Source organism: Lissotriton helveticus, chromosome 6, assembly GCF_964261635.1.
Source record: "Lissotriton helveticus chromosome 6, aLisHel1.1, whole genome shotgun sequence".
NCBI lineage: Eukaryota > Metazoa > Chordata > Amphibia > Caudata > Salamandridae > Lissotriton > Lissotriton helveticus.
The window spans coordinates 1,199,755,449-1,199,782,963 of NC_136067.1; the positions used below are offsets into that span (position 1 = coordinate 1,199,755,449).

The 27,515-nt window shown below is 44.0% G+C and overlaps 1 protein-coding gene across 7 annotated transcripts in view; it reads left to right on the forward strand.

Annotated features, from left to right (window-relative positions):
- Nucleotides 1-27,515, forward strand: part of LAMA2 (laminin subunit alpha 2) — a 3,430,794-nt gene that overhangs the window by 2,408,010 nt on the left and 995,269 nt on the right. For all 7 annotated transcript variants that reach the window (XM_078648920.1, XM_078648921.1, XM_078648915.1 and 4 more), the window contains one exon: nt 4,548-4,646. In XM_078648920.1, the coding sequence (XP_078505046.1) occupies nt 4,548-4,646 (99 nt within the window). The remainder of the gene's footprint in view (nt 1-4,547; nt 4,647-27,515) is intronic.

Here is a 27,515-nt window from a genome sequence, read left to right on the forward strand (position 1 = left end):
GGGTATACTTTGTTTATGCAGCATTTCCCTCAAACTGAACTACGGCTTGGAACTAACAGCGAGTGTTACTGTTAACTGATGTCATAGTGGCCATTTTATCTGACACAGGCGGGTGAAAAATGTCTCTCTTACGGTCCCTCTGGTCTCCCTTGTTTTGAGTTCCACCCTCTCCCCATATAGTTTACACACGTTCCTCACCAGTTTAAGGATTCTCTCTCTCCTAATCACATAATCACTTCTTCCCACTGTCTCTTCAGTTCAACCCCCCCTCAGTGCTGATGTCTACCCCCTCACCACGCGTTCCTATCCTCTCCTTGCCAGTTCTCCCCTCTCCCCCACAGTCCCACGCAGTGCTTTAAATGGGCCGGTACTCGCCAGTATGGAGTACCAACACTTTTTATTTTTCTCCATTTGAGTACCATAACTTTTCCTTGGCCAAGGAGAGTACCGGTACTCTAAGGGGAAAGTCAGGCAGGGCAGGCTTGATGGCATTGGGAACTGTGCTACTGAGCAGAAGTGCTGCAGATAAAGAGAAGGCAGTGGAGGAGGAAGGGGCAGTGTACACCACTGAATGGATCCGCTGCTGAGCACCCCACAGCGGCTCATTTGCTGTTTAGGGTTTTGGGTATCCTGCGGCTGTCTGTGAATGAAAGTCAAGGGTCCAATTAGACACTGCCCAGTCAATCACGCTGTAGGTGCTTGTGTGTGTGTGACACTGGGCTTACCCCCTACCCCACAAATGTACTTTTTTACAGCGTTACACCAGAGATGAGAATGCACCTGTCAGCACTAGTCTGCTGAGAGGGTGGATAGGAGTGTAATAACCACTGCCATATATAGGCCGATTAGCATTCAGCTGGGCAGTCCACTGTAGGGCAGCAGACAGTCCATCAGTATGCACACTTCTGTCTCTACCCGTCCCAGCCCATCTGTGTCCATTTGACAAGTTTCATGTACTCATCAGAATTTCAGTATTAATCTAGTTTATTGACATGCGCACTCCAATTGTTCCATTGACTTTTCAAGGGGCAGAGTGCGCTTAAGCAAGCAACCTGTGAATCCACTACATATTTCTCTAATAGAACTTCGGGAATGAGTAATTTAGACAGACTTGAGGTTTGAAGGAAAATCTGATTCTATAGTTGTGAGTTTAATCCTTTTTATGATAAAAAGATTTGAAAATACCAAAAGGCCGCCTTTGGGCAGTGAGTACTCTACAAATAATCAATGATATCGACCTACCAACAATTAATTAAATTCCCCTGCCCGTAAGATCAGGGTTGAATGTCTTTAGTTTAGTTGCCCATTACAAATGAACTCCATCATCAGTTTTGTAATCTGCAACCTTGTCTCATGTTTGAATGACTTTTATTGTATGCATGAATATAACTTTTTCTGACTTTTAAGAGATTATTATGGACAATGGGTGTCCACCATAGGCCCAGAAGGGCCAGGTCGAGTCCAGGTTTTCTGGCTATTATCATGAGGTAAATGTGCAAGCTAATTATCTAAATCAAGTTGTGTGTGAGTGGTCATGAATGTGTGTGAGTTTCTCAAGTGATGGGTGAGTATGTGTGCATAAACATGTTTAGTCTGGGAAGACAAGCTCACAGCCACCTAGTGGAATCCAGCAATGCCTGTGTGAACCAGATGCAGCATAAGTCAATACTACTGGGTTTCTCAAACAGGTGGTAAAAGGCAGAGGCCCCCCGGAACGCAAGATAAAGATCCTCTAGGCATAGGAGAGCAAGCAGTTAATGAAGGTGAGAAAGGTCATATGATCGTGCATCCGTCTGGTAACCGCCAGCAGGTCTTGTCACCGCGACCTCGGACCTGGTGCGTTTCAAATCGTCCGGCCGGATGCGCGATCATATGACGCGTTTTTCTAGTCTCAGTGAGGTTGCCGGTATGCTGCAGTGACGCAACCGGAAGGTTTGATGCAAATCCCACATGAAAACATTTATTTGGATCCCTAGCCCTGACGAAGTTGCTTAAAGTTGATAACAGCAACGAAACATGTTGGCTAGTTGTTACTTGATCATGACTTGATAGGAGTTATTTTTAATGTGGAAAAGCTTACAGCGAGGAATAAAGAGTATCAGAAGCAAGTAAGCTTTACCAATTTTTATTGATGAGGATTATGTTTTTGTTCTCACGGGATCCTTGAACACCTGGATGATTCTTATACATATAGGAAGTACACTCACACTTAGGTTTCTTCTTTTTGTTTTCATTGGGCTGAGGTTTTGTCTTAATACACATGCACATTTCCTTACTGGAAAGAAGGTAACCAATGATGATAAGTGGGTTTCTGGCGAGTACCAGTCAAGTTTCCCCCTTGGTGTTGCTACCGTGAGGTGCTTTCTTTCCTTCTCACACTTTTTTCTGTGGATGAAAGGTCTGTGTATGGTAGTCTATTTCTTCTTATTTTTAGAAATTGGATACACTACAGCCTAATGACCAATTCATTTAATTGGTCCATGTAAAATGATGTCTCAAAATTATTGACCCGTTTGGGCTGTAACTTGAAAAATATTCATGGTGTATCAGTTCAGGGACAGCCAATTATTGATAGTGAATCCGTTGAGTGGGGGGCTGGTTGTCCTGTTATTCCCCTTGAAACTCCCATTGTATTGATGATGTGAGTTGGATGCACCAAAAGGGAAGATGACGCTTGGGTTTACACTGATGGCAGACCTGTATTACCTGATAGTTTGTTACCACCTATGGCTAGACAAGAGAGGCAATGATGTACCTCTTTTTACAGGTGTGATTCAATCCCATGTTCAAATTGATTGCTGAGAGTTTTGGCAGTCGGCCATGATAATAGTTGAACATTTGTGTGCAATAATCACTGAGAAGGTTACAAATATTTCCATATATGATATGCTTTATTTATTTCATTATGTTTAAACGTAACTGTTAGTTTTTTTATTAACTAAGAAGTACTAACTTTAAAAGGCAATACATAGCCTTTTTCCTTAGGCTGCATTATTTCATAGCCTGGGGTAAAGGACTTTGGTTGCATTTCCTCAAATGTTGCTTTTGTGTATGCAGTATTCTTTAATCAGTAAGACACTTTTCCAGTACTTCATTGTGTGTGAATTGGTGGAAACTCGACCCCTCGACATAATCCATGAAGAGAAAGTAAATAAGCTCTTTGTCAGCTAACCTGTGAGGATTGAATGGACAGTTGTTTCTCATAAGCAACATGGGAAGATATGTTGGAGTATCAATTTTGTAGTTGGTGAACAGAAGAATGGTCACATGATGGTCAGACCATCGTATGGTGACAACTGATGTAATAAATTACAATCTGGAGTTTAAAAGGTGACTTTCCACCGAGGAGAGATACTCGGCCGAGCACTAGAGCCCCTTATCTTGCATTTTCCCCTTTGCTGATGAACTTGCATGCTGAACATTTTGAAGATGTCTGGTGAGAGGCAAGACATGAACTTTCCTGATTATTACTCCACTCCCGTTGCCAATGCCCATGGACGTTTCCTTATTGGACTCTAAATTGATCCCTTTGTCCAGGCTAAAAGAACTCTTTTGAACCATCCTCCATTCTTTGCTGGTGGAAGGAATTCTTACCTTAACATTCTATTTATGGATTCACTTATTTAGAAATAGATTTACTTTGACTAAATGTGTAGTTTGATACTGCAAGCTGTTAGACTCATGACTGAGTAACTTAAAATGTTATTTATATGCATTTATTTTAGATCTTTAATACAATAACTAAATTATCTAAAATTGTCTGAGTCCTTTATTGTGTCTTAATGTTCTTTCTGCAGAAACTGTGCTTACAACTATCTAATGCTTGATGGAAAAAGTCATAGATTATTTTCAGAGCATCAGGTTATTTTGCTCTTATTCTGTGCAGTCACAGCAGAGTTTCTGTTTTGTATAATTCTTGTGAGATTGAATTTCGGCAGAAGGTTGGGTCTTCCAATTGCAATGCTCTTTTTCTATAGCATGGTTTGGAGAGTAGTGTACTTGAACCTGATCTCTAATTTGTGAGTTGGCTACTAATTAATGGTCCTCATTGGGTGGCAAACAGTTCCACACCCTGATTTCTCACCCCTCACTACGCCGAAGAAATTTCCTGTGTATAAATCCGAGTAAAGAGACTAAATTAGTGTAATAACTGTTTGGGCCAATTGCTAGAAAACCATAAAGAGCTTCTGCTGCCACAAGTGCTTGAAGATGAATAAATACAAGGATTCTAGTAGAAACAGTAAAGAGCTGCCCCTGCACATGACCTGTTTACAATGAAAAGCTGTCGCGCTGTAGTTCAAAGGATTAAACATTGCCCCATGTCATTCTTAATGTTTTGCTATTCACGATTATATCCACTGTGGCTTTGAGCTAATGTAGTGTAGCAAAGCTATGTCTCTTGGGGACCTTTGGGGAGAAGGATGCCGCTAGTGCATGAGAATGGTATCTTCGTGAGTGCAATGTATGAGTTTTCATTTGTTACATCTTTAATATTCCACTATAGTGATGTATATTGTAAGGCTAAAAATATTTCTATTAATTTTCAGCACTTGCTGTCACCTCAGCGTGCTCCGGAAAGACTTATTCAATTGGCGCAGAATAACCTGGATACCCTTGTCACCGAGATGGATGAGCTACTGAGCAGGGTAAGCTTACAAGAGTGAGAGAGTAAAATTCCCAGTATAATGAAAGCAAAGAAAAACAGAGCCTTTGGTTTAGCCTGTAACTGTAAAGAATGTAGTTTTCATTTATGCCTGTGTGACTTCCTCATTCACTGAAATGTTTGTATGTAACTAGGGTGTCAATAACAAATGTATGGCAGGTAATTTCCCATGGAACTTTATTGAATGGTATTCGTGTGTGCCAAGCAGCAGAGGGAGACACTGTTTCCTTAATAATCATTCATACTGGGTACACCACTATTTTATGAACTTACTGTAAGCATGTTTGCGGGTTCTGTCCCAGAATATCGTATTCCGAAATTTTGTATTACAGACATTGTTTGCAAAATATTTGTCCTGTTTAATGTAGATTTTCTGCTTTTACCTCCAGTTGGAAAAAGGGATGTTTAGGACTAAATATTTATTATGGGAGATAATATTCTAACAACAATACTTCACTATGATGTAGACGCCTTATTCAGAACTCAAAGTTATGGTCATATGTTTTCCTGACCACACATCATGAAAGGTTGAGTGTCAAGAACAAGGCTTCTCTCCACTGTCTCTCGTCCCAATTTCCATTATGAAAGTTCACATCCAAGCTTTATCACCAATCCTTCCTACAGCCAACATCTGAATTCAGGATAGTGACTACTACATTTTTATTAAATATAATCAAGACTTCAGTCCACAATTATGCTAATTTAGAGTCCCTTGCCTGAAACTTGTACACAAATTGCAAATCGATGTAAGTATTTGCGCTTCTCCTAAACACTTGGGGCCCCATTAGGATGTCGGGCGAATGGCCACCGTCCGCATGGCGGTGTCCATCCGCCCGACATGCGTCCCTGCCCGCCACCCATTTCCCTCGCCATATTACTATGGCGGGGGACCACGGCGGACGGAAAGACCGTCTGCCGCTTAAGAGTTTAATATGGTGGCGGTGTCTGCTAGACATCGCCATCCATATTATGATGGGAGCGGACACATGCCTTTCCATGGTGGCATTGCCGCCACAGAAAGGCATGCGGGAATCTCTTGCGGGACCCGTTGCGGGCCCCCAAAGATTCTGGGGTTGGGGGGTGCACGTACCCCCCTGCATTTCAAAGTACAATGTGGCAAGCACCGCGCGGTGGCTGTCACGTTGTGCATTGAAATGCATGACGTGCATTTTTAGCATTGCGGCGGGTGCTTTCTTAAGATACATGCCTAACATATTTTCACAAGGTTAATTAAGTCTGTGGCTATTTGTTACCACAGCATAAATTGCACTTTACATTTGTAGGTATCCAGTTCTCTTTCCAACCTTGGAAACAGAGAGGGCCTGTCTTTTTATGTGTGGAGATTTCACACTCGTAAAGACACTACTCATAAATCCTTTTGTGAAAAGCAAACAATCACAAACTTACGTGAAAGTGTAAGTTTACCTTTGTGAATCAGGGACACAGTAAGTACTGCCTTTATAAAACGTAGTTTCCTTGATTTGCAGGGTGCGAAACTTTATTGTAAAATGTTCTCCATCTCCACAAAGTTACAACTTTACAAATGGACACAGGAGTAACATTTATGTATCCCTCTACCACTACCCCACCCCCCACACTTTATCTTCCCTTAACATGGAATAGGTGGATCTTTAAAATGATACGGGACATTTCAATGTATTAAAATCAACAAATCCTTTGCATCAGGAGTTGGCATTGACAAACATCAATTCACCTTTTTTGCTTCTGATTTGAGCTTAGGTGTTGCAAACATTTTGTGTTTACGGCACATAACAGAGTGTTGCATTTAATCAATTAAGTCACTGGAGATGTTTGCTGCATGGATTCAACTCTATTTACTCAGTCGCAAGCACAGATGCCCTGTGGGCAGCACCATAGACAATCCGTTGACCAATGATGTGAGTAAAGTTGTCATAAGGCACTCTTTGTGCTTGGCTGCAAAAATACAGTGAGCATTGTTACTAAACTATCTCAAGGATCCAGCTGGTACAAAAGGCAGTTTATACGGCTAGTTTCAGTGAGTCCTTACAAATCAACATATCAAATGTGGTTCTTTTTCCAGTTGTTAGTTAGCATGTCTAGGAGAAGCGGCTATTCTTTACTTCTTTTCAAACATATATATGAATACATTTGCATAAGTTGAAGTCTTGATCTGTACTGCCTTGCATCGGGGAAATAGCTCACTAGCTTAATTTTAGAGCTTTACAAACTTTAGAGTGCTGATTCCCATTTCTTAGAAAAAATGAAACAGAAGTGAAACTGGTACACATCTTTGTGAGTTTACAACATAATAAATCTAACTCAACGCCCTACGAGTTTTCATTTTTCACTTTACATCACACATTATGTCTTCCAAGTTAAAAGCAAGCACATTGCTATTGTTCGATGGAATTTTTGTGTTAAGCCTCATGTTGTATAAAAGAGACCACTGTTCAAGCTACTTCTTCCTCACAATGCTTCACTCTCAACTCACACATTTCAATTTCAACGTCTCTATTATTTTACTAGCCTAGTAAATATCTAAAATGTGTAACCGTTGCAACGTTTTGTATGACATCATTTCACTGGCACAAATAAGACAGAATATACTATTTCTGTTATCCTTTAACTGAATACCCATATAACACACATCAGGTGTATAGAATACCTGTTGTAACAAGTGGTCAAGGGTTGTAGACCTAAATAGCAAGATATGGTTTTGCAAAGGTAATCGTGCATTAGTATATGTCCTAAAAACTGATTATATTAGCTTGTTAATGTCATGTTAATGATATTTTGGAGTGCATCTGTTTCCTGAGAGGGTGTTCTGAAGCTCATGAATTAATCTATGAATGTGGCTACAGTAACTGCTTATTCAAAAAGATCTCATGAAATTCAACTGCTCAACTATACTTCTGAGGGTGTTATGAAGAGCGATCCATAGCTTAGCTGCCTGAACTGAGAGGCATTGCCTCCCTGATGTTTCTTTCCATAGTATGAGATTGTCAGTTTAAGCAGCAAAGTGGATCTAATGAATCTAGCTGTAGTGAGTGCGTATTGCTTGCATGTATCTGGGTACCAGCTGATGGAAAGCGCGTGAATTATGCAAAGTTACTTAAATACTATTCTCTTCAATGAGAAGCCTGTGGAACTGAACCCTACAGCGTGAGACCAGCGATCATCTTGGCAGACTGAAGAAGGCATGCAGTGTTCAGTTTTCTGTAGCTGGAACCTGGAAGAAATGTCTTTGGAGATCATAAATTTAGGGCATCAAAGTAATCCAATTTAGAGAGTATCATTGCCTAATAGACTAGCTTTCGGCAATATGTGGATGTGACTTAGTTAACCCCTTCCATGCAGGGCTAATTCCCCCGCGGTGTGGGGGGAAGGGGGGCCGCGCACAGTTCCACGGTGCTCGTGACAAGCCCAGCTCGTCATGCTGCACAGTGGAGCTGTGCTCATGACGAGCTGAGCTCGTCACGACTCCGCCCACTCCCATGAAACGCCCGCACAGGAGGGGAATTAGCCCCACGTGGGCGTTCCGCAGCAGTTATGACGAGCTCAGCTCGTCATGAGCACAGCTCCACTGTGCCTCATGACGAGCTGAGCTCGTCATAAGCATGAAGGGGATAACTTGGGCCCTGAGGGTAAGTGTGATATCTAAGAGAACTCCTCATTTTGTAACAACTGTAACTTGAAGAGGACAGGAATCTAAATCAGTGATGACCTGAAAGTCGGACCATTTTTTACCAGTGTAGCTCTCTGTCTTATAGGTATTTAGTTTGATTGTGCAGGCTCACTTCCAAGATGCTATCTCAGTCAAGCATCTTTAAAAATGCTCTTCATAACTTCCAGTGGTTTAATCCAAGTGGATGATAATTTTGTGTGTCATCTGAGTATGTTAAAAAACAGAAGAGAACCTAAGCAGTCAGGGCAGAGGAGCTGATCAATGTGTAAAAGTGTAACAATAATCCTTGGAGTAGTCCTTGATCTAGCTGTTGAGAAAGGAGATGCAATTTTCAGTAAGGTTAGCTTCCGTAAGTAGGAAGCAAGATCATTTTAGGTTTTATCCCTAACCCAATTTCATGCAAATGAATCAGCATAATATCTTGAGAGATGGTGTCAATGCAGCCAAAAGATCTAACAAAATATATGAAACTTTTCCTCCTTTGTCAAGGACTCAGCGCAGGCTGTCGACTACTGAGACTAGGGTTGATTTCATGCTATGCAGAGCCCTAAAGCTAGGGTGTCCCTTTGTCATTTCAGTCAGAAATAGGTTCTCTTGGTTTTGGCTGTCCAAGTCCTCTAGTTTCTCTTTATTTGGCAATGTACGACCTCATTTCCTCTAAGAAAGAGTTTTTTTTGTATTGACCGTTCTTCTATGATTGATGTTCCTGCTCCACTGCTAATATATGTGTCCGGTTCACTCTCTACTTAATTCTTGAATGGCATCTTCCATTGATGTTTTGTCCAATTCATAAACTTTTTCAAGGTATCATGTCTCTTAGCGAATGTAAAAATTGTCCCATTTGAATAATTCATTTTATCTCATAAACATTCTGCCGTTGTGCACCATATAGGTTATTGTTTGTACAGATGTATATTGCATTCCATTTGTGTTTAATGCTTTGAATTGTAACCTTGGTAATATTTGATTATATCATCATTAAATAAGGACTGTGATGAGGGTGCGAGACAGAGAGTTAGCATCACACTCACATAACTTTTATCTTCATTATGCCCAGTGCTGCCAATTGTTAACCCTAAGTATATTCTCCATACTCTTCTTTTTTAAGCATAAACTTTGACTTGTTTGGGGGCTCTGCTAGGGGACTACAGAGGAGAGTTAGGAGAATGAAGGGCATTTGATAGGGATGTGCAGGTGATAATCTAATCAAAAGAAAGGAATTTTTGGTAAGATAATTGAGAGTGCTATATGACGAAGTTGAAATACTATATTAGATAATGATCGAGACAAAGATGAGTCCAAATATGTATGATAGAGAAGGCCTATACATGGTTAAGACATGTTCCTATTGCCAGTCTGAAGACTTATCCCAAGTTCTGAGTCCTCAGAAGATAGGCAAACCTTGGACTCTGTTTAAAACGCAGGTTTGATGGATGAAGACCAATAGGACTTTAATTATCTTCCCTGCTTTCTGTTCTTCTTGACGTCTCGTAGAACGCTAAATGGGGGAAATCTAATCACAGACAGTTGAAATGAGCTGATATTCCTATATAGGAAGGTGGATACAATCATCTTTCTTAATAAAAAAAATCTAAAAATGTTTCCTTTAGAATGGTAGATCTCATGTGAGGGTCCATGGACACAATTGCAATTTAATTTCCTGAGGATTTAGATTTTTTTTTATAACAGTGTGTGCACATATGCTTTCACAGACCTACGGTAGGGACAGAACAGGCCATAGCTCTACTAAAGCACCTGAAACCTCTAGTCTGCCGGCAAGAAAGAAGAAAGATAATTATGAACTGTAGGAGAGTGCATGTTTTTGTGTGGGCATCCTATTTTATTCTGACTGGATGCACTTGCATATTTGGCCCCAACCACTGGAAGGCTGCTAAACATCTCTTATGTCTGGTCCGTTGTGTACACTATGCTAATACTGGTTAATTCTAATTGACATCTTTAGTAAAACCACCACAGTATGGTGCAAACTAGCAGCAGAGACTAAAATCCAGGTGCCACATTGGAGCTGCAGGGTTCTCTTACAGCATCAGCATGCATGACTTTAAAAGCATTGTTTCAGGTCTGCCATCTGCAGCCAGTAAAAGGCTGCTGATGTGTGCCAAAGTCACCAGGTTTGATAGATCTAAACTCTTACTTCCTCCATGATCTAACCTCATAAGTAGTGCATAAGGAATGTGTCCTATTAGAGGAAAGATAAGACTTGCTAATGATGGAATTAGTGTGCCTCTACAAGAGTCAAAGTTCTAGCTAACAGCATTTGCTTGAGTACACTTTTCCCAGTAGAAACCGTTTTTAGGAATGGAAGTCATCTCGTCCTTAGGTTGAGGAAAGTTATGGAAAACTATCTGCATCGCTTGCAATACTTATCAAAAAACGAGTTCCTTAGTGAACATGGATTTATGGTAAATATGGCACAGGGATGTTTTATGAACATATAATGTCTTTTTTTCCTGTGCAATGACCACAATGTTTGTATGCAGGTTCCCTCCCTCTAACTGTAGTAATTAACTCTTATAGCTTAGATTAGGTGAAATAATTCTTCGAGAATAACAACTCTGTTGGGAAGGCAGTGGTAAATTAACTATAAAACATCCACGACTCTTTATCTTGGAATGTGCGAAGAGGCTCTGGTGTCAGCTTTCCTTCTGAAGATCCCCTGACACCAGTCATTTTAGGAGGCTGTCTACACCTAAAGCAAACTTATATGGGTCTTTGGCTGGGATGGGAGAGATGAGTCTAATTTCTGCAGTCCAGACTATGGGGCGACTGAAGGGAGTTAAAATTACTTTCCCTGGGTGTTCTACTATTATCTTATTGTGAAATCAGCACCCTTTGTGTCACTAAACTAGAAGGCCTTCTTTATCATGAAAGTCCTGCTTACTATTGCTGTCACAGAATACTGATATTATATTGTATAAAGCACAGGGATAACTATAACGCATACAAACATATGAATACAAATATATGCCAGATAGAGAAAAACAAAGAAACTAAACATAACATGCAGTGTCAAAGAAATTGTTTTGAAATTTTGTTGAAGTTTTTGTACATTTCATGTTTTTGTGCATAATTACCAATGTGCAGAATGTGGATTTATTCTCCATTTTACATGTATTAATTCATTTTGTGTTAATACATCTGAAACAATTTTGCTATGATGTATTCAACTGTGTTTTCCTGGCTCTTGTTAACTAGGCCTCAATTTAGGCACACACGCCATTTTGCTACAAATGGATGTCTCCCCATGCATATTTCACTGTCCATTCTTTTTGCAGCACACAATCAAGTAGACTCGTGATTGTTTATTGATGCTGTTCTCTTGTTCTCAATGAAAACTTTGCGGTGTGTTCACAATAATGTAGCTCACTGTACCCTATTAATTAATATTAGTTTGCTGTTGTTCATGTAACTAGATTGTTCTGCCACCTAAGGAAGACTTTAGGCAAGAGTGGGCAATATGATGTTTTATAATGTTGTACTCTGATTTGCTGCGACTGGAACAATTTCCTCACAGCATGATGATTATATGGTTTTATAGATTTAATATGCAAAAATAGAGTATTTAAACCCCTGATTTTGCAGGTGAGCAATGAGAACTTTCCTGTGCTACTAAGGAAGCTGTTGGCTTCTCGTTTGCTTTTGCTGCTCCCTGGAGACTTAGAATTGTTTTGATTTGCATCTTATTCTGTAATGTCCTATTTTGACAGCCTTCATGGCATTTATTGTTTAAATTTCTTATCCCTGTATCGTACCTTTTGAATTTCTGTAATAAATCTTTAAATGTTATTCCTAATATCGCACTAAAGGGCCCATTATGATCGCGGACGGACTTGAGTCCGTCCGCGAGCATAGAGGAGGAGGGAACCTCCGCATGGCCTGCGGAGTTCCCTCCTGTCCAATTAGGATGTGACCGCCACCCTGGCAGTCACATCCTCTATTTTTACCATTGCGGCGGGTGCGGCTTCAAGCTGCACCCGCCGCAATGCTAAAAATGCATACATTGAATTTGTATGCAGAAAGCGGCAGGCACCGTGCGGTGCCTGCTGATTTCTGCATACAAATGCAGGGGGGTACCATAGGTACCCCCGTGTGCACCCCACCCCCCCTTCACCCAGGGGCCCCACAACGGGCCCCCACAGTGAAGTTCCACATGCTTTTCCACAGCGGAAAACCTGCAGCGGAAAAGCATTTTTTAAAGCCCATCCTAATATGGCTGGCGGTGTCTCACAGACACCGCCACCATATTAGAGCTTTTCCGCCACGGTTGTAAGCCAACCGCGGCGGAAAATCTGCGGACGGAAACCAGGACCCACCAGCCATCCTAATGTGGCGGTGGGTCTTTGGTGGGTCCGCTGCGGTTTTGCTGCATCCTCCGGGCTCCGCCGGCCCGGAGGATGCGGAAAAACCGCAATCGTAATACGCCCCTAAATTATTGAGTGGACCCTATTTTATTTTACTGTACTTTGGTATGTTGTAGGGTGCCTTATCTTAGGGACACGGTGCCTTGTGAAATTTAGGTTTAATACCGTCTTCAATCAAATGAACTGTAGATATGTTGTTGAGCGCAATTTTGGGGTGTCAAAATGTAGGTATTGCCTGTGCCCACAGAAGGAACATGAAGAAAGCAGCAGAGTGTTGTGAAAGCAAGATAAAGATATGACTGTTTATCTTTTCTAAAAATGTGACGGAGAGTCATTGTGAGTAGAATCCCAGGAAACACAGAGTTAGAAATATGGGTGTAATGCGGGTGAAAGATCCTGGAGAGAAGGCCTGGGCAGACACCTTAGCTTCACAAAGTCATTGGATGTCTTGGAAGAGGAGATCTCTGTTCCGACTACCTTTGCAGACACCAGAGATTTCAGTTTATATGTCAGATATTAGGGTAGGCCTTGGACAAGTTGTCTAAAAGTGAGGAAGTCATTGTAAAAGGAGATGACAAAATTCAAGCTTGTAGAGGCATCAAATGCATCTGAAAAAGAATAAGGGTGATGTGGCTAAATTTAGAGGACATAGAAACCAAGTAATCAGTAAAGAGGAGGGTAGCTTTAAGTGCAAAGAGGGAGGATGTATACAGACCACATATGAGAGTAGTTTGCCATTCAATTGAGAGATAAGTGTCTGAACTGTGAAAAAAAGTCAGTGGCTGAGACAAGGGCTTAGTCATTAGAATAAGAATGTGCAGGTGGAAGTAGTAGGCTGACATAAGCTTGCTGATGTGGGCTTTGAAGGATAGAGTAAAATGTATCATGAAGGCCAGAGAATTTGATGAGGCAGGCTGGTCAGTGAGTTGTCTACAAGGAACTAAGGTAAGGCCAAATGACAAACACAATAAAATGTAGGCACTAGAAGACTAGCAGAAATGTAGTCCTAGATGGGTTCATTTTGATGAAGTGATGAGACAGCTACGCCTGGATAACACTGATGCAGGGCTGTTGGTAAGGTACTTCTGGATCGTAATATCTGTGTCCTCAAAAAAATCTCTCAGGGTTTACATATAGCTATTTTAATGGGTGGAGGTCAAGACGGACTGATGTGACAACCCAAAAGGAATGGAGATTGAGTAAGACCTGGTGTTTCCTGCCTGGACATACTGAATAGCAAAGAAATGGGGGGGAGCTTTCCAGCTCTTTCCCTCGGACGGCTATGTGAATGCCAAAATAATTAGAAGCATATCTGGATCTACTGTAACTTTTTTGAAAGTTACTGACATATCAAGAAGACCAAACAGACAAATATCACCCTCATCCAGCACATAAATGGCATTATCCAAAACCAGAAAAATCAATCAACCTAGCAAATATTTTATAAACTTCGGCAAATCACCCTTGAGGTTCTCAAGGTGCTAGAGTTGTTAGCTGTGGGGTGACTTGTTCATTCTAACAGCCAGGTCTTGAGTCCTTTCCTTAATTGTTAGAGCGATAGGGCGGTTCTGAGGTGCAGGGGAAGGTTGTTCCAAGCTTGGGCATCCAGGTGCAAGAATGAACAATGACCATTTCTGTGCGGCACATTGGGCAGAATCCAGACAAGTAAGAGTGAAGTATTTGCTGTTAAGATAAGTGGGTCTGGGGCTCAGTATACTTACTATTTTGCCATCCAGCTATTAATTCCACTGTGGATGCTTAGTACACTGTTCAAAACATAATTTTATATGTGGCAAAATCTAGAAATCACAAAATGTATGAATCCACTGTGGCTCATTTTATTAGTTGACACCCCTACTGTTGGAGTTAGCATCTTTGGTGGGGTTCCCCTGACCTTTTTGCCTCTGCCTCCTTTATTTTTGATGCTGTGCTAGATTTCATGTTTGCCAGCTTAGATCCTTTGGACAGTTTGCCACAGCAGAACAGTCTCAAAGTGCAAGTGCTTCCTGCACAAATTGTTACTGTACTTGGGTATCCCGGATTCACATATGTGATTTACTGGTAAGCCCCTAGTAAAGTGCACTGAGTGTGCCAGGGCCTGTAAATTAAATGCTACTAGTGGGCCTGCAGCACTGATTATGCCACCCACATGAGTAGCCCGAGACGCATCGGCATAAGTGCGCTCTACAAATACCCTCAGTCAGTCAGTAGCCCTGGAAAAATATCTCAGACCTGCCACTGAAGTGTCTGCGTGCAATTTTGAACTGCCATGTTGACCTGGCAAGCGCACCAACTTGCCGGGCCCTAACCTTCCCTTTTTTGACATATAAGACACCCCTCAGGTAGACCTAAGGTTCCCCCATGGGCAGAGTGCAGTGTGTATGTAAGGTAGGACATATACTGGTGTGTGGGACATGTCCTGATAGTGAAATACTGCCAATTTCATTTTTAACTAATGAAAGGCTATCTGTCCCATAGATAGCATGGGAGATACTTTGTAACATCTTACAAGTATAGCTTCCCATAGGGACAAGATAGAGGCATAAAGTCTAGGCTCTCTGAACTTGGAATTTTATAACACTTCTTTTAGCAAAGATGGTTTTTAAATTGTGTGTTGGAAAATACCCCTTTTAGAATGTATGCAAAAAGAACAATTAACGGACAGAATGCAGAACAATGTCATACCTGCACCCCAGTACAGAGATCTGGGCCTAAATCCATAGTTTTTTTGCTCACCATGCCATTCCAGTTTGAACCCAGCCATGTGCAAATCAGTCTTGAACCTGTGCCCAGTGGGAACAGTCCAGCTCGAACTGCCAGGCCAAGTACTACCTAGACTCGAAAAAAGCATCCTGGGACCGGTTTCGGGGTTTCACCCCTCATCAGCCAGGATAGCTCTACTCCAGTGGCATGGAGAGCACTGGACCCATGTCTGGGCATACCCGTCCCACTCGGGGTGACAAATACAAAAAGAACAATTGATGGACAGAATGCAGAACAATGTCATACAGTCACTCCAGTACAGAGATCTGGGCCTAAATCCATCGTTTTTTTTGCTCACCATTCCATTCCAGTTTGAACCTCTTTTAGAATGTAGGCATTTTCTGTTTAATCATTCTGTGTGCCTCTGCCTGTTTGTGGATTGACTGTCTTGTTTTGGAGTGACAGGAGCCGGGGAAGTGCATTCACTGCAGACAGCCACTGGGGGGTTGAGGTGTGCCTTGCCCTTCCTGGGTGACTCAGAGCTCAGCTGAACAGGCCTTGTCTGTATTAAGAGTAGTGGGAGAAGTTTTCCTTCCACATGAATATGCCTGTCTCCCTTGCACAATGCTGTCTCCACCCCCTGTGGCCATACTGCACCAGTGAGGACAGAACTGGTTTGGACTGGGCTCAGAGCGCCTGGCACAAAGAAGAACAAAGCCAAAATAGGGTATAAATAGTGAAACTTAAACCCCAGAACTTTACATCACTTTTGGACTCAAGAGGAACCTTTGCCAAGGAGAAGAGCTGGAGAGCTGTGAGGAGGAGTATTGCCCCTTTGCTCTGTGCTGCATGGGGTTGACCTGCAGTTGCTGCTTTTTCCAAGGAAAGGACAAAGACTGGGACTTTGCTGCGATACCTGCTTGAAGAAGAATCTCCAAGAGCTTGTGAGTGCTGGGAGTTCTAACCTGCCAGGAGGTGCCTGTTCCAGTTTTGGGCCTTTGGAGGTTGCACTCACAGTGGGGAGATGGAAGAAACATAGGAGAAACAAGGAAAACAATCTCCAACACCGTCAGCAATGCCACCGTGATGCCGCGACCTGCTGCTAGACATGGGGCACTGCTTGTGAAGTGCACAACGCACTGCCCTGCCTGCACTGCAGCGCCGACGCCCTTCAACACCTGCCAATGCCTGCAGTTATTGGCCTTACCCTACGCCCAGGGCTCGAGTCGGAGTACCATGCGGGTGAACGGCGTCCCCCCACTTATTTTATTGGGTGACACCGTCCCCCCTGCCAAACAGCTGGACTTCACTCTTTGGCCTCTCTGGGACGAGGAGCTCGGCACCTTTCGTGACGTCACTTCCTGTTGTGACGTCACTTCCGGTGACAGCGTCCCCCCACTTCTTTTTTTATGACTTGTGCCCTGCCTACGCCAGTGCTCCCACCAACTTCGTCGCTTCCAGCGCTTGAATCCAGTTATTGTGATGCTGATAACCATCAAAGGGGGACTCCACGAACTCACCAAATTTGCACCGCAGAGCCTCTCTGGAACCGATGCCTCACCACCGACGCAACCGCCTTCCCCTGACCTGGATTTGACATGTCACCTCCTCGTGGACACAATGCCTCACCTCCCCCGTGGCAGCCAGGGATCGGACCTCGACCTCGCCGCCTCACTTCCACGATGCCGAGGATCATCATAGACTTCGATTTCCGAGGTACTGTTTGTTTGGGGGTCTGTGTGACTCCATGCCAGACGCCAGGCACCTTGTGGTTGGTGGCGCCGCTTTCGATTTATTCCTGTCACAAACGTCGTAATAGCCCTAAGTAGAGCAATTTTTTTTCTAGACTTGGAATATTTTTACTACCAGTATGCTGGATTTTTGTTGTTGTGGTCTTGTTGAGCAATGATAAAGTACAAATACCTGCTTTACCTAAGAGTGCACTATGTAGACTTCGCTTAGCATGAGCAATTTTGGGTGACTGTGCCTTTGACTGCTTGATATTCACTGCTCTTAACAAAGACTAATATCCCAGTCGTGCAGTCAGTCAGTCAGTCCAGTCTACACTGCACTCTTTAAATAATCTTTTCAACAACAGCGCGATACTTTTCAAAAATGTTTTGTTCTGACAGATTCTCGAGCTGCTGCTTCAACAGACAGCCCTTTGTACTGTGATAAAAACACGAGGATGCTGTGGTACGCGAGGAAATGCAATCCTGAGGCAATTCATTCTTCTCTGTCACGTTTAAGCGCAGCACGTGTCAAAAGCCCGAAGACGTGCTGCACTGGAGTGTAAACAAATGTCTTCCTTGGAAAGCTGCCACTGGTCGTGTAAGCAGAGAGAGGAGATGCTTTTCCCGCGCGCCCCCTCCGCCTTGAAGAGCGCAGTGGGGAAAGGCCTCTTGATTTAGATTCGAATCTTCGGGGATTTGAGGAAAGCTTATCGCAGGTGCCGCTCGGCAAAGGAAAGAAAACATCATTTCCGAAGAGATATTAAATTCAAAGAAGACATCTCATTTTTATCTGAAAGGGGGTCGGTGTCCCCAGGGTGTTCTCTTCCTGGAAGATGATTATTATTATTATTTTTTTTTTATGAGGCAGACTTTATTGCCTGCAGAGGTGGGTTTTTATTAAGTAATCAGTGGGGAAAAGGAATGAGGCATTATGAAAGGGCGACAATATCAACAATTTGCCACCTTGTGGCTAGTAAATCGAATTCATGCCAGAGAATTCAGGAATGTATTTGGTTAGCCGTGAGGACGTGGCTGTCTGTTCTAGAGTGTATGTCTAGAGGGCGACATGTGAAATTGTAATTTAACTCCCTTGCTCGCGGAGCCACATCTTTTCTGATGCAGGAGAGTAGAGTGAAAAATTCTTCAAACTGAGCACTTTTATGTGGCTTATGATAGCTACTGCCCTGCGTGACCTCGATATTGTTGTTTTAAAAAATGTGGGGGACGGGCAGCCCAATTAGTTTTTCTTGCAAATGACTCTGGCCAATAAAAAGTGCATCTTTAACTTTTGCAAAGTGTGCATGAATTACCAAAACAAAAAAGTCAGACGTGTCCCCTATTGCCTTTCTACAAGCAGGAGGCAAAAAGTGAACCCGCCAATGTTACAAATTCGAAAATGACTTATTTGTATATGTATAATAGGAAAAATTAATACGATGCAATCCCAAAAAGGTAATTTACTCCAAAATCGAGAAATTAGTATAATTTGCTGGTTCAGCAATTGATTTGCTCATATTTTCACTTACACCTGTTCTATCCTGGCAAGCATGAGGAATTTAATTGGGTGCATTGAAATAAATCATTTGTGCTCCTTTTTTTAAAATATTCTCTGAAAAGGAATATATTTCTACACAGTTGCAGTGTAGTGTTTACAGTGAGCGATGAATCAAACTATTTTTACAGTATTTGCTCATGAGCAAGTTCCCTGTTTGCAAATTACGATTGTCTCTCGGTGGAAAAAGTGCGTTTTTGTGTACTTCACAATCATGTTCATGAGCATTTAAATCATGTATGTAACAAAATGGGTAACTGGAAACATGTGAGACCTTTCGAAGTAACGAGTTCCTAAATCCCACGATGTCCACCACACAAGTTAATTAAATAAACCAGCTCTCAAACCCTGGTAACTGAGGCACAGAGCAAACTGGTTTAACTTAAGGAAAAGTGGGTAAAGTGTTTAGCAGTACCATTAAAATTAAAAAGGCAAAGCACAACACAATAAAAATTGCACATCCAATTTCCAAAAAGTAGAGAACATTTTATTGAAAAGGTTACACCTTGCAAACTAAAACTCAACTAAGGGGACCTGAAGATATTATCAGGTAAAAAAATCCCCAGGAAATTATAAAAAAAATAATGTTCGCGGTGGCTGGAAACGATGCACAATTTGCGTCTGACCACAATGAAATGGAGTTCAGATATCCCAAGCAGGTTATCCCGGTAAAAGATTATGGGCCATATTATCAAGAACAGGCATAACATTATCGCTGCTTTAGCGGCAGGAAACTGCTGCTAAAGTGGTGATAAGGGGCTTAATAATATGCCCTACAGAACTCCAAAGAAGCCCAGGTTTGATGTCCTTCCCACCAGAACCTGGGCTTCTATTGGAATTCTCTAGGGCATATTATCAAGCCCCTTATCGCCGCTTTAGCGACAGTTTCCTGCCGCTATACATTTTGCCTGTCCTTTGTTGGAGGTGTACTGGGTTCCTGTTGTCCAGGTTCCCAGGAACAGTGTTATTTCCCTGAAGACATGGCATAAGGTCAATAACAGCTATAAGCTACCTTCCCTTTTTGTCCACAGTGGAACATAAATGTGTCTGCCTGCTCTATGTTACCACTTGATGAGTGTAGTCTAGGATAGTGCACAGATGCTGTACAGCACCTACCCCCAACTGCACATGGAGGCCCAGCTTAGGAAGCACATAGGACCCGGACCCCCCCCCGGGTTGCTCCCGGCTCCGCCCCCATCCGAACCCACAAATTAATACTCGACGACCAGGGCTGTGGGTAAAAGAGACCATGTTTATTACAAACCAGCACACAAACATGCAATATATAATTAATTCAATTTCATACGATATGGATTTATAAAATTCAATCTCTAAACGATATTTAAGTTGATCATAAAATCATAATCCATCAGCAAGTCTGACAGAACTCAATTTATATACACAAAGAATGTTGTCTATCTCTCCAGCACTAAGGGGCCCTCTGGCTCGCGTCCCCCAACCACCGGAGAGCCACGCAAGGCGCAACCCACCTGTGTCCTTTAGAGGTGAGCCCCTGCCATCTGGTCCTTGTCCGCCACCTGAGGGGCCCACTCCTCCACCACCAGACTGCCCATCGGGGCTCATAGAGAATAACCAGGGGCGGATGCCCATGCCCTAGGTTGTAAGCTTGCGCCCTTGCACCTAGCAGGTGTCTCCTTTCTCTCTGGGGTGAGCTTACTGTATCTCCCCTTCAGTGCTGACCTAGGGAGTATGCAGGAGGACTTCCCTTAACAATGTAAGGCAATTTATGTGGCCTTCTCGCCGCCACAAGGGCAACCACGGTCAACCGCCCTTTGCCCTCCCCACCACCAGGCAACTCCTGAACCCTCAAGTTCCATCAATCCCCAGGCTCGGAGCCATGTTGGATTCAAACGCCCGGATCCACTAGTCTGGGTCCCAGGTACAAATGCGCCCACCATTGCAGTGAACCATATGATCCCCATACATAATTTGTGGTGCATTACCACCAAGCAGGCCCCTGCCCCAGGCACCACTAGGCTATACCGGCCTTCAAGGCTCTTGGCCAAAACATTAAAAAGGCACTTGACCATAGTCCTGGCCCCATTTTTTTTTATTTTTATTGCCACGGCACTATGAGACCACGCTAGCTTGGGAACGACCTATCCCAATCGAGCAAATCCAGGCAACAGAGCCTCCCTTGCGGCCCTGGGACCGAGCCCAAACATATTACCTCCTAAATGTAGGATAACCAACTCTGGGGACTGCAGTCCCCCATGACACCTCGAATCTTCCACCAGCTGTGAATGTGTGCGATCTGACGGTCCACCACATCACTACCATGAATGGGAGACCCTCTCCCAGCCCCCTGCTTCACTCACGTCACAGCTGCCAATGAGCGATAAGTGGCCCAACGCACAGGCAAGTGACTCTGCACCCATATCACTTTGGAAGACATACTACCTTACTCTCATCCGGTGAAATATCCGGCTTGCTGCGCATGTCACAGTCCCAATTCTGATTTGAGTGACCAACTACATCAATTCCCCCCAGTCGCGATAGGTCGTCCTGTTCCCAGTAGAATCAGGCTAGTTCCCCCCCTAATGAGTGAGCTTGTCTGCGTAAGGACCCAGTGCCCCATGCACTGCAGACCTCTCCAGTGCACCGAGTCGCAATCTTTTGCTCCCTCAGAGGGCACAGGCAAGTGCCCAACACAACTGGGGGACGCCACAAATCACCTGACTTTGCCGTTTGCTGTTCGAGGAGGAAGGAAGGACTGCTACCACTCGCGGAACCCGCTTCGCGGGTCCCGCTTCGCTGCTGCCATCACCGGACATACAGGTAGCTGCTGGGTGCGTGAGCGTGAGACAGGGCTGCGAGTGTAGGAACCGGGACTCGCTTTCCCAGGAGTCCCGGTAATCCTTAGGCCGAGTCACCTGGCCCGCTCTCCCTGACCGCCCCGCCCAGCTGAAGCACCTTAAAAGACTCTGCCTCCCATAGCGTGTGGGGACGCCACAAATCACCTGACTTTGCCGTTTGCTGTTCGAGGAGGAAGGAAGGACTGCTACCACTCGCGGAACCCGCTTCGCGGGTCCCGCTTCGCTGCTGCCATCACCGGACATACAGGTAGCTGCTGGGTGCGTGAGCGTGAGACAGGGCTGCGAGTGTAGGAACCGGGACTCGCTTTCCCAGGAGTCCCGGCAATCCTTAGGCCGAGTCACCTGGCCCGCTCTCCCTGACCGCCCCGCCCAGCTGAAGCACCTTAAAAGACTCTGCCTCCCATAGCGTGTGGGGACGCCACAAATCACCTGACTTTGCCGTTTGCTGTTCGAGGAGGAAGGAAGGACTGCTACCACTCGCGGAACCCGCTTCGCGGGTCCCGCTTCGCTGCTGCCATCACCGGACATACAGGTAGCTGCTGGGTGCGTGAGCGTGAGACAGAGCTGCGAGTGTAGGAACCGGGACTCGCTTTCCCAGGAGTCCCGGTAATCCTTAGGCCGAGTCACCTGGCCCGCTCTCCCTGACCGCCCCGCCCACCCAACACCTGACAATAACATATATAAAGCTGTGATCAACGCTGCGCGGGAGCGCGCGGGGCTAAGCCCGGGCAAAGGGCGGGCCCTCTGTGGTCCTCAGAGGCCTGAGGAGACTGGGCTGGGCCACAGATCTTGGCTAGGCGTTCTGAGCTCCCCCTCGCCATTTCCTGGGTTATGTCCTGCCGTGAGACAAGAAGTATGGCCGCCGCAGGAGCCAAAAAACTTACTGGGACACTGGACGATTTTATTACCCGCACACATGCACTTATCGACGAGGGGATAATTCTCATGGATAGGAGATTTTCCCAAGACCTGGCTATGGCCAAGCGTTCCTCCCTTGGCCATATTGCTGAGGCTCGGACACCGAAAATGGATTCCCGGCGAGAAGCACAGGTGCTAGTACATCATTCTGGATCTAACACGGACTTGGATGCCCCTAATCTCGCCCAGGACTTGGAGGCTTCACCTAACTTACACATACTGACTGAGAGTGGAACGCAAAGAAGTGAAATAAATGTTAGTAACCCTACAGCCATTTTAACAGAAAGAGCGCGGATAGAAGGGGCAATCCCTAAACAAAAATGCAAAACTAACACCCTAATAGCTGTGAAAGGGAAGAAGGCCATTACTCTACCCAATCTGTGCATTGTTGAAAAACCCTCAGACAGTCTACCTATCCCCACAGAAGGCCTACCTCCTAATAACCCTGGCCTACTGCTGAGTCTCCCAGATGATACCGTAATTGACCAAAGTCTGCAAGAAATTCTGGAACTCAGCGGCCCCACGGGTAACTCATCAATAACACCCCGATTGGAGGAGCCGGGTTCTACCTTAAATAATACAGTAATTTGGAATATGTTAAAAGCTTTACTAGAACCTATAGAGGTAAGACTACGCTGTTTGGAAACGGTTTTAAAAAATATACATAAGGACATAAGTGCCCCCAGTTTTACCCTAAATAACAAGTCTATTCAGGCTACTAATTTATCTAAACCTACAATGGCTCCTAATAAAGCGTCGGAAACTAACAATACGACGACTAAGAAACCCAGTAGTGCCTCAAACCAAGTAGGACTCATAACTAAACCCCCTGTTGTAGAACAGATAAAAAAAACAGATACTAATCCGACCTCATCTAAAAACAATACCGTCCCCCAGTCCATACCCAGCGTCAGTTTATCCCAGGCGCCTAAACTCGACATAGAGGACAAGGGTAAGGTTAAGAATCGTAGAAATATTCACCTTCCCCCAGATGCCGCACCTTATGTGGTTATTCTTACCGGAGTTACAGAACTCCGGTCGCCAGAAGAAGAATCATACCAGGCACTCAAAAATAAAGTCTGCCACTGGCTAGTGAACAATTATCCTCTCCCAACAAACATATCAGCTGATATCCTAATGATAGAAAGGGCTCCCTGGGTAGGACGAAATAAGAAAAATTTGCAGGGGGATTGTGTGGTGGTAACTTTTGAAAAACCAGAGGCAGTAGATTTTATTTGTAACAACAGGGCCCCAAGATATCAGGCGAGCAGGGTTACTGCCAGACCCCTCTCGTATTTTTATCTTCCCCACAATCAAGTGGATAATCGCTGGAGTTGGTTTAAAGGCTCTCACGATAGGATTTCAAGACAAAGGTCTAACTTCCCTTGGGATATTCAACCCCCAGTGAGGGAGGAGGGCTGGGATGGGGGGTGGAATTTGGTGGGGACTAGGGGAGGTAGACCACGTCAAGGTGGTCCCCCGCATGGCCTTCAACCCATCCATCCCTTTTTCTATCAACAACCTCAAAATGGCCCTTCTAATCCCCTGTACTTCCCTATTGCAAACCGCTTTGAGTGCCTTTCAAACACAGATTGGGTGGATTGACATACTCAGGGTTCGCCAGGGGAATATGGTGTTTGTCGAAACCTAACAAGTCCCTGTAAGGATGTCTCCATAGTGGCACCTATAACAGCTATTTTATCCCCCATACCCGGAACTAGCCTGACGACGAGAGAGAGCCGGGGTGCGGGTACACCGACCGCCCTTAACACAGACCTAGCACTTTGTAACGTCCTTACTTGGAATGTGGCAGGTTTAAATGCAAAGGCCTTGGACCCAACATGGCAAAGTTTTATTGAACAACATCATATTATAGGGCTTCAAGAAACGTGGGTCACAACACAAACTTTTTCCCTGGATGGTTTTTGCAGCTTTTCCACCCCGGCAGTTCCAGGCATAAGAGGAAGAGCAAAGGGTGGTTTACTCATCTTGTGTTCCCTGGATTTAGTAGGGGTTTTCAAAAAAATAGATACCGCTTTAACAAATGCTCTTGCGGTAGAATGGACTCTCCCTAACTCAAAGACGGTTCTGTTGATTAACTTTTATAACTCAAAGGAGTCCGTCATTTCAAATGAACATTTAATTTCTTTGTTGAATTTTTTGTCAGCCTATAGGAGTGATTGCACCACCCCCTCGGAATTGGTTATTCTGGGGGATTTTAACATACACCCCTGTGAGGGGGGTTGTTTTAATGATAGATACGGGGGGATATCACCTGAAGCTATTCCCCATTTTGAACACACCCCAGAGGGCGAGTACCTAGAGTTTTTTCTAGCGAATCTAAATCTCTTCGAATTCGACCAGGGCATTAGTGAGCCGAGAGCCCCAACTTTTGTTGGAAGTGATGCCAATACAGTTATAGATTATATTTTTGTTTCAAATGGGGTCTTGGCAAAGGTACATGAGTACAGCGTAGTTGACCTCATCTCATCGGATCACCATCCTGTTCTCTTGTCCTTGGATTTAGATTGCTTCCGCACTGACAGTCCGCCAAGTATGGCAGCTATAAAGGATCTGAAATCTAAAGAGCAGGGAAGGCGCTTGAAATGGGAGATGATCGTCCCAGAGGATTTCTTTCATGCAATTGCTCAAGAGTCTGAGGACAGCATGGCAGTATGCTTGGACCCAACTGCAGAGGGCCCTAAGGTCTTGATAGCCTTCGAAGACATCTGCTCTAGGATTAGTAAGAACTTGGAACGAAGGTCGGTTGGGCAAGGGAATACAAAGACCCATAAATGGTTCAACAAGGAATGTTCGAGGGTCCATAGTGCTCTGATGAAAGCCATCAAACAAAAACCCAGAGATAAGTCCTTAGTGGCCAAACTAAGGAGGGAATATAAAACTATAACCCAAAAACGTAAAAACCAAATCAAGGAGGAAGCATGGAATAGCCTACTATCTGAGGAAGTCTTGAGAGACAGCAAAAAGTTTTGGGCCATTGTAAATCAGCCCTTTTTTTCCGACAATGGGCAAACGGATTTAGACTGTGTCATAGAAGATAACAGATGGCTAGCCCATTTTGGCAAAATCTATGAGTCTACAGCCCCTGCCTTAATTGACAAAACCCACGACCATACCAATCTGGTCATGGACTTTAACATCATGGAAGTTGAAAGGGCGATTAGAGAGACCAACAAACATAAGGCCCCGGGCCCTGATGGGGTACCAGCAGATCTCTATATACAGTACCCACAATTCTGGTCCAAAATTCTATCTAACGTTTTCAATGCTATCCCGACAGCTGGCTTTCCATCCTCCTGGTCTACCTCCATAATTGTGCCCATATTTAAGAAAGGGAATAGGGCGGACCCGGCCTGCTACAGACCAATCTCCTTGCTGGACTCTGCCGTCAAAATCTTAGGCAGAGTCATTTTGCACAGAATGGAGGATTGGCTGAAGGAGAGCGGGATCCTTTCAGACCTGCAGTACGGGTTCAGGGCACATAGAGGGACAATTGACCAATGCCTGAACCTTCATTTAATTATTAGTAAATACACTGTGGTGAAGGGGGGGCTTCTTTATTTGGGATTTATGGACCTATCCTCAGCGTTTGATTTGGTTAATCGCCCAAAATTATGGACCATCTTACACAACTTTGGTTTGGACACTACTTTGGTTAATTTTTTACATGACCTCCACTCTAATTTGTTTGCAACGGTTAGGGCATCAAGGGACGGTAGGTGCACAGCAAAGTTTAGATCAGGGAGAGGGGTCAGACAAGGGTGCATCTTGGCCCCTCTACTCTTTACACTGTACATCAACGCCTTGGGGAAATTTCTGAACACAGCCACCCTGGATATTCCGCGTATGGGGGGCCTACCTATTCCGGTCCTCCTATACGCGGACGACGCTGTTCTTATAGCGCGGACTGGCATAGGGCTTCAAAAACTTTTGGACCATTTCGGCCAGTTTATGGAAGCCCTTGATTTAAAAATTAATACCGTCAAGTCCCATCTTATGGTCGTTGGTTCGCGAAAGAAAAACATGAAGATCAGATCTTTCAGCTCCAATAATTCACCAATTTCAAGGGTGCCCTCCTTTTGCTATCTGGGTGTCACCTTTGACGAGAGAGGAACCTGGAAGCCACAATTGAAACTCAAGGAAAATGGAGTAATTAGGTCAACAACAGCACTTCTGAGCTTCTCAAAAAAATTGGGCTCGAAACCTATGGAAGCAATGACCAGGATCTATAGAGCCAAATGCTTGGCAATTGCTTCCTACGGGGCAGACATTTGGGGCTATGTTCCAGTCTCAGGCATACAAATTGCCGAAAATAATTTCATACGGGCCTTGTTGACTCTCCCGAAATCTTCCCCCACACATTCAACGCATAATGAACTAGGTATGGGGTACGTTACTGATCTTTTAAAAATGTCCCCAGTACTTTGCTGGATTAAAACCTGGACCAATGAAGAAATCAGTCTGAATCACTCCATCCTTAAGGATTGTATATCTCTAGATAAAGCTCTTACCATCCCGTGGCTGGCATATGTTAGAGCGGCATGTGCGAGCCTAGGGCGTCCGGAAATGTACTCTCTTCCGCAACATCTTAAAAAAGAGGATGCAAAGTGGGTGAAGCAACATTTTCGATCTCTGTTGGAAGGCGAAAGAGAATCGGCTGAAATCAGTAAACCTACAGTCAGATTACTTTTTCAACTTTCCACTACTACAGAGATGGAACCCTATTTAAAATATGTCACAAAGCCCTACCATCGATTTCTGCTCATAAGGTTTAGATTTAATTTGATCCATCTCATCCTTGGCACGTATACAGATTGGGGTACTCCAGAAAATGTTCCTCCTTGTACATGCGACTGTTTTTCAACACAGGATACTCTGCATCTGGTTATGCTGTGTGAGCACTATCTGGTTCTGCGAAAAAAAATTCTTGTGCCTATTTTAAAACCTTTAAATTTCGTTCAGGTACGGCCAGCATTACTATATTTACAGATGTTGAACTCAGTGCCAGTCACTTTTGGCGTAGCCTGTTTTTTAGTAGC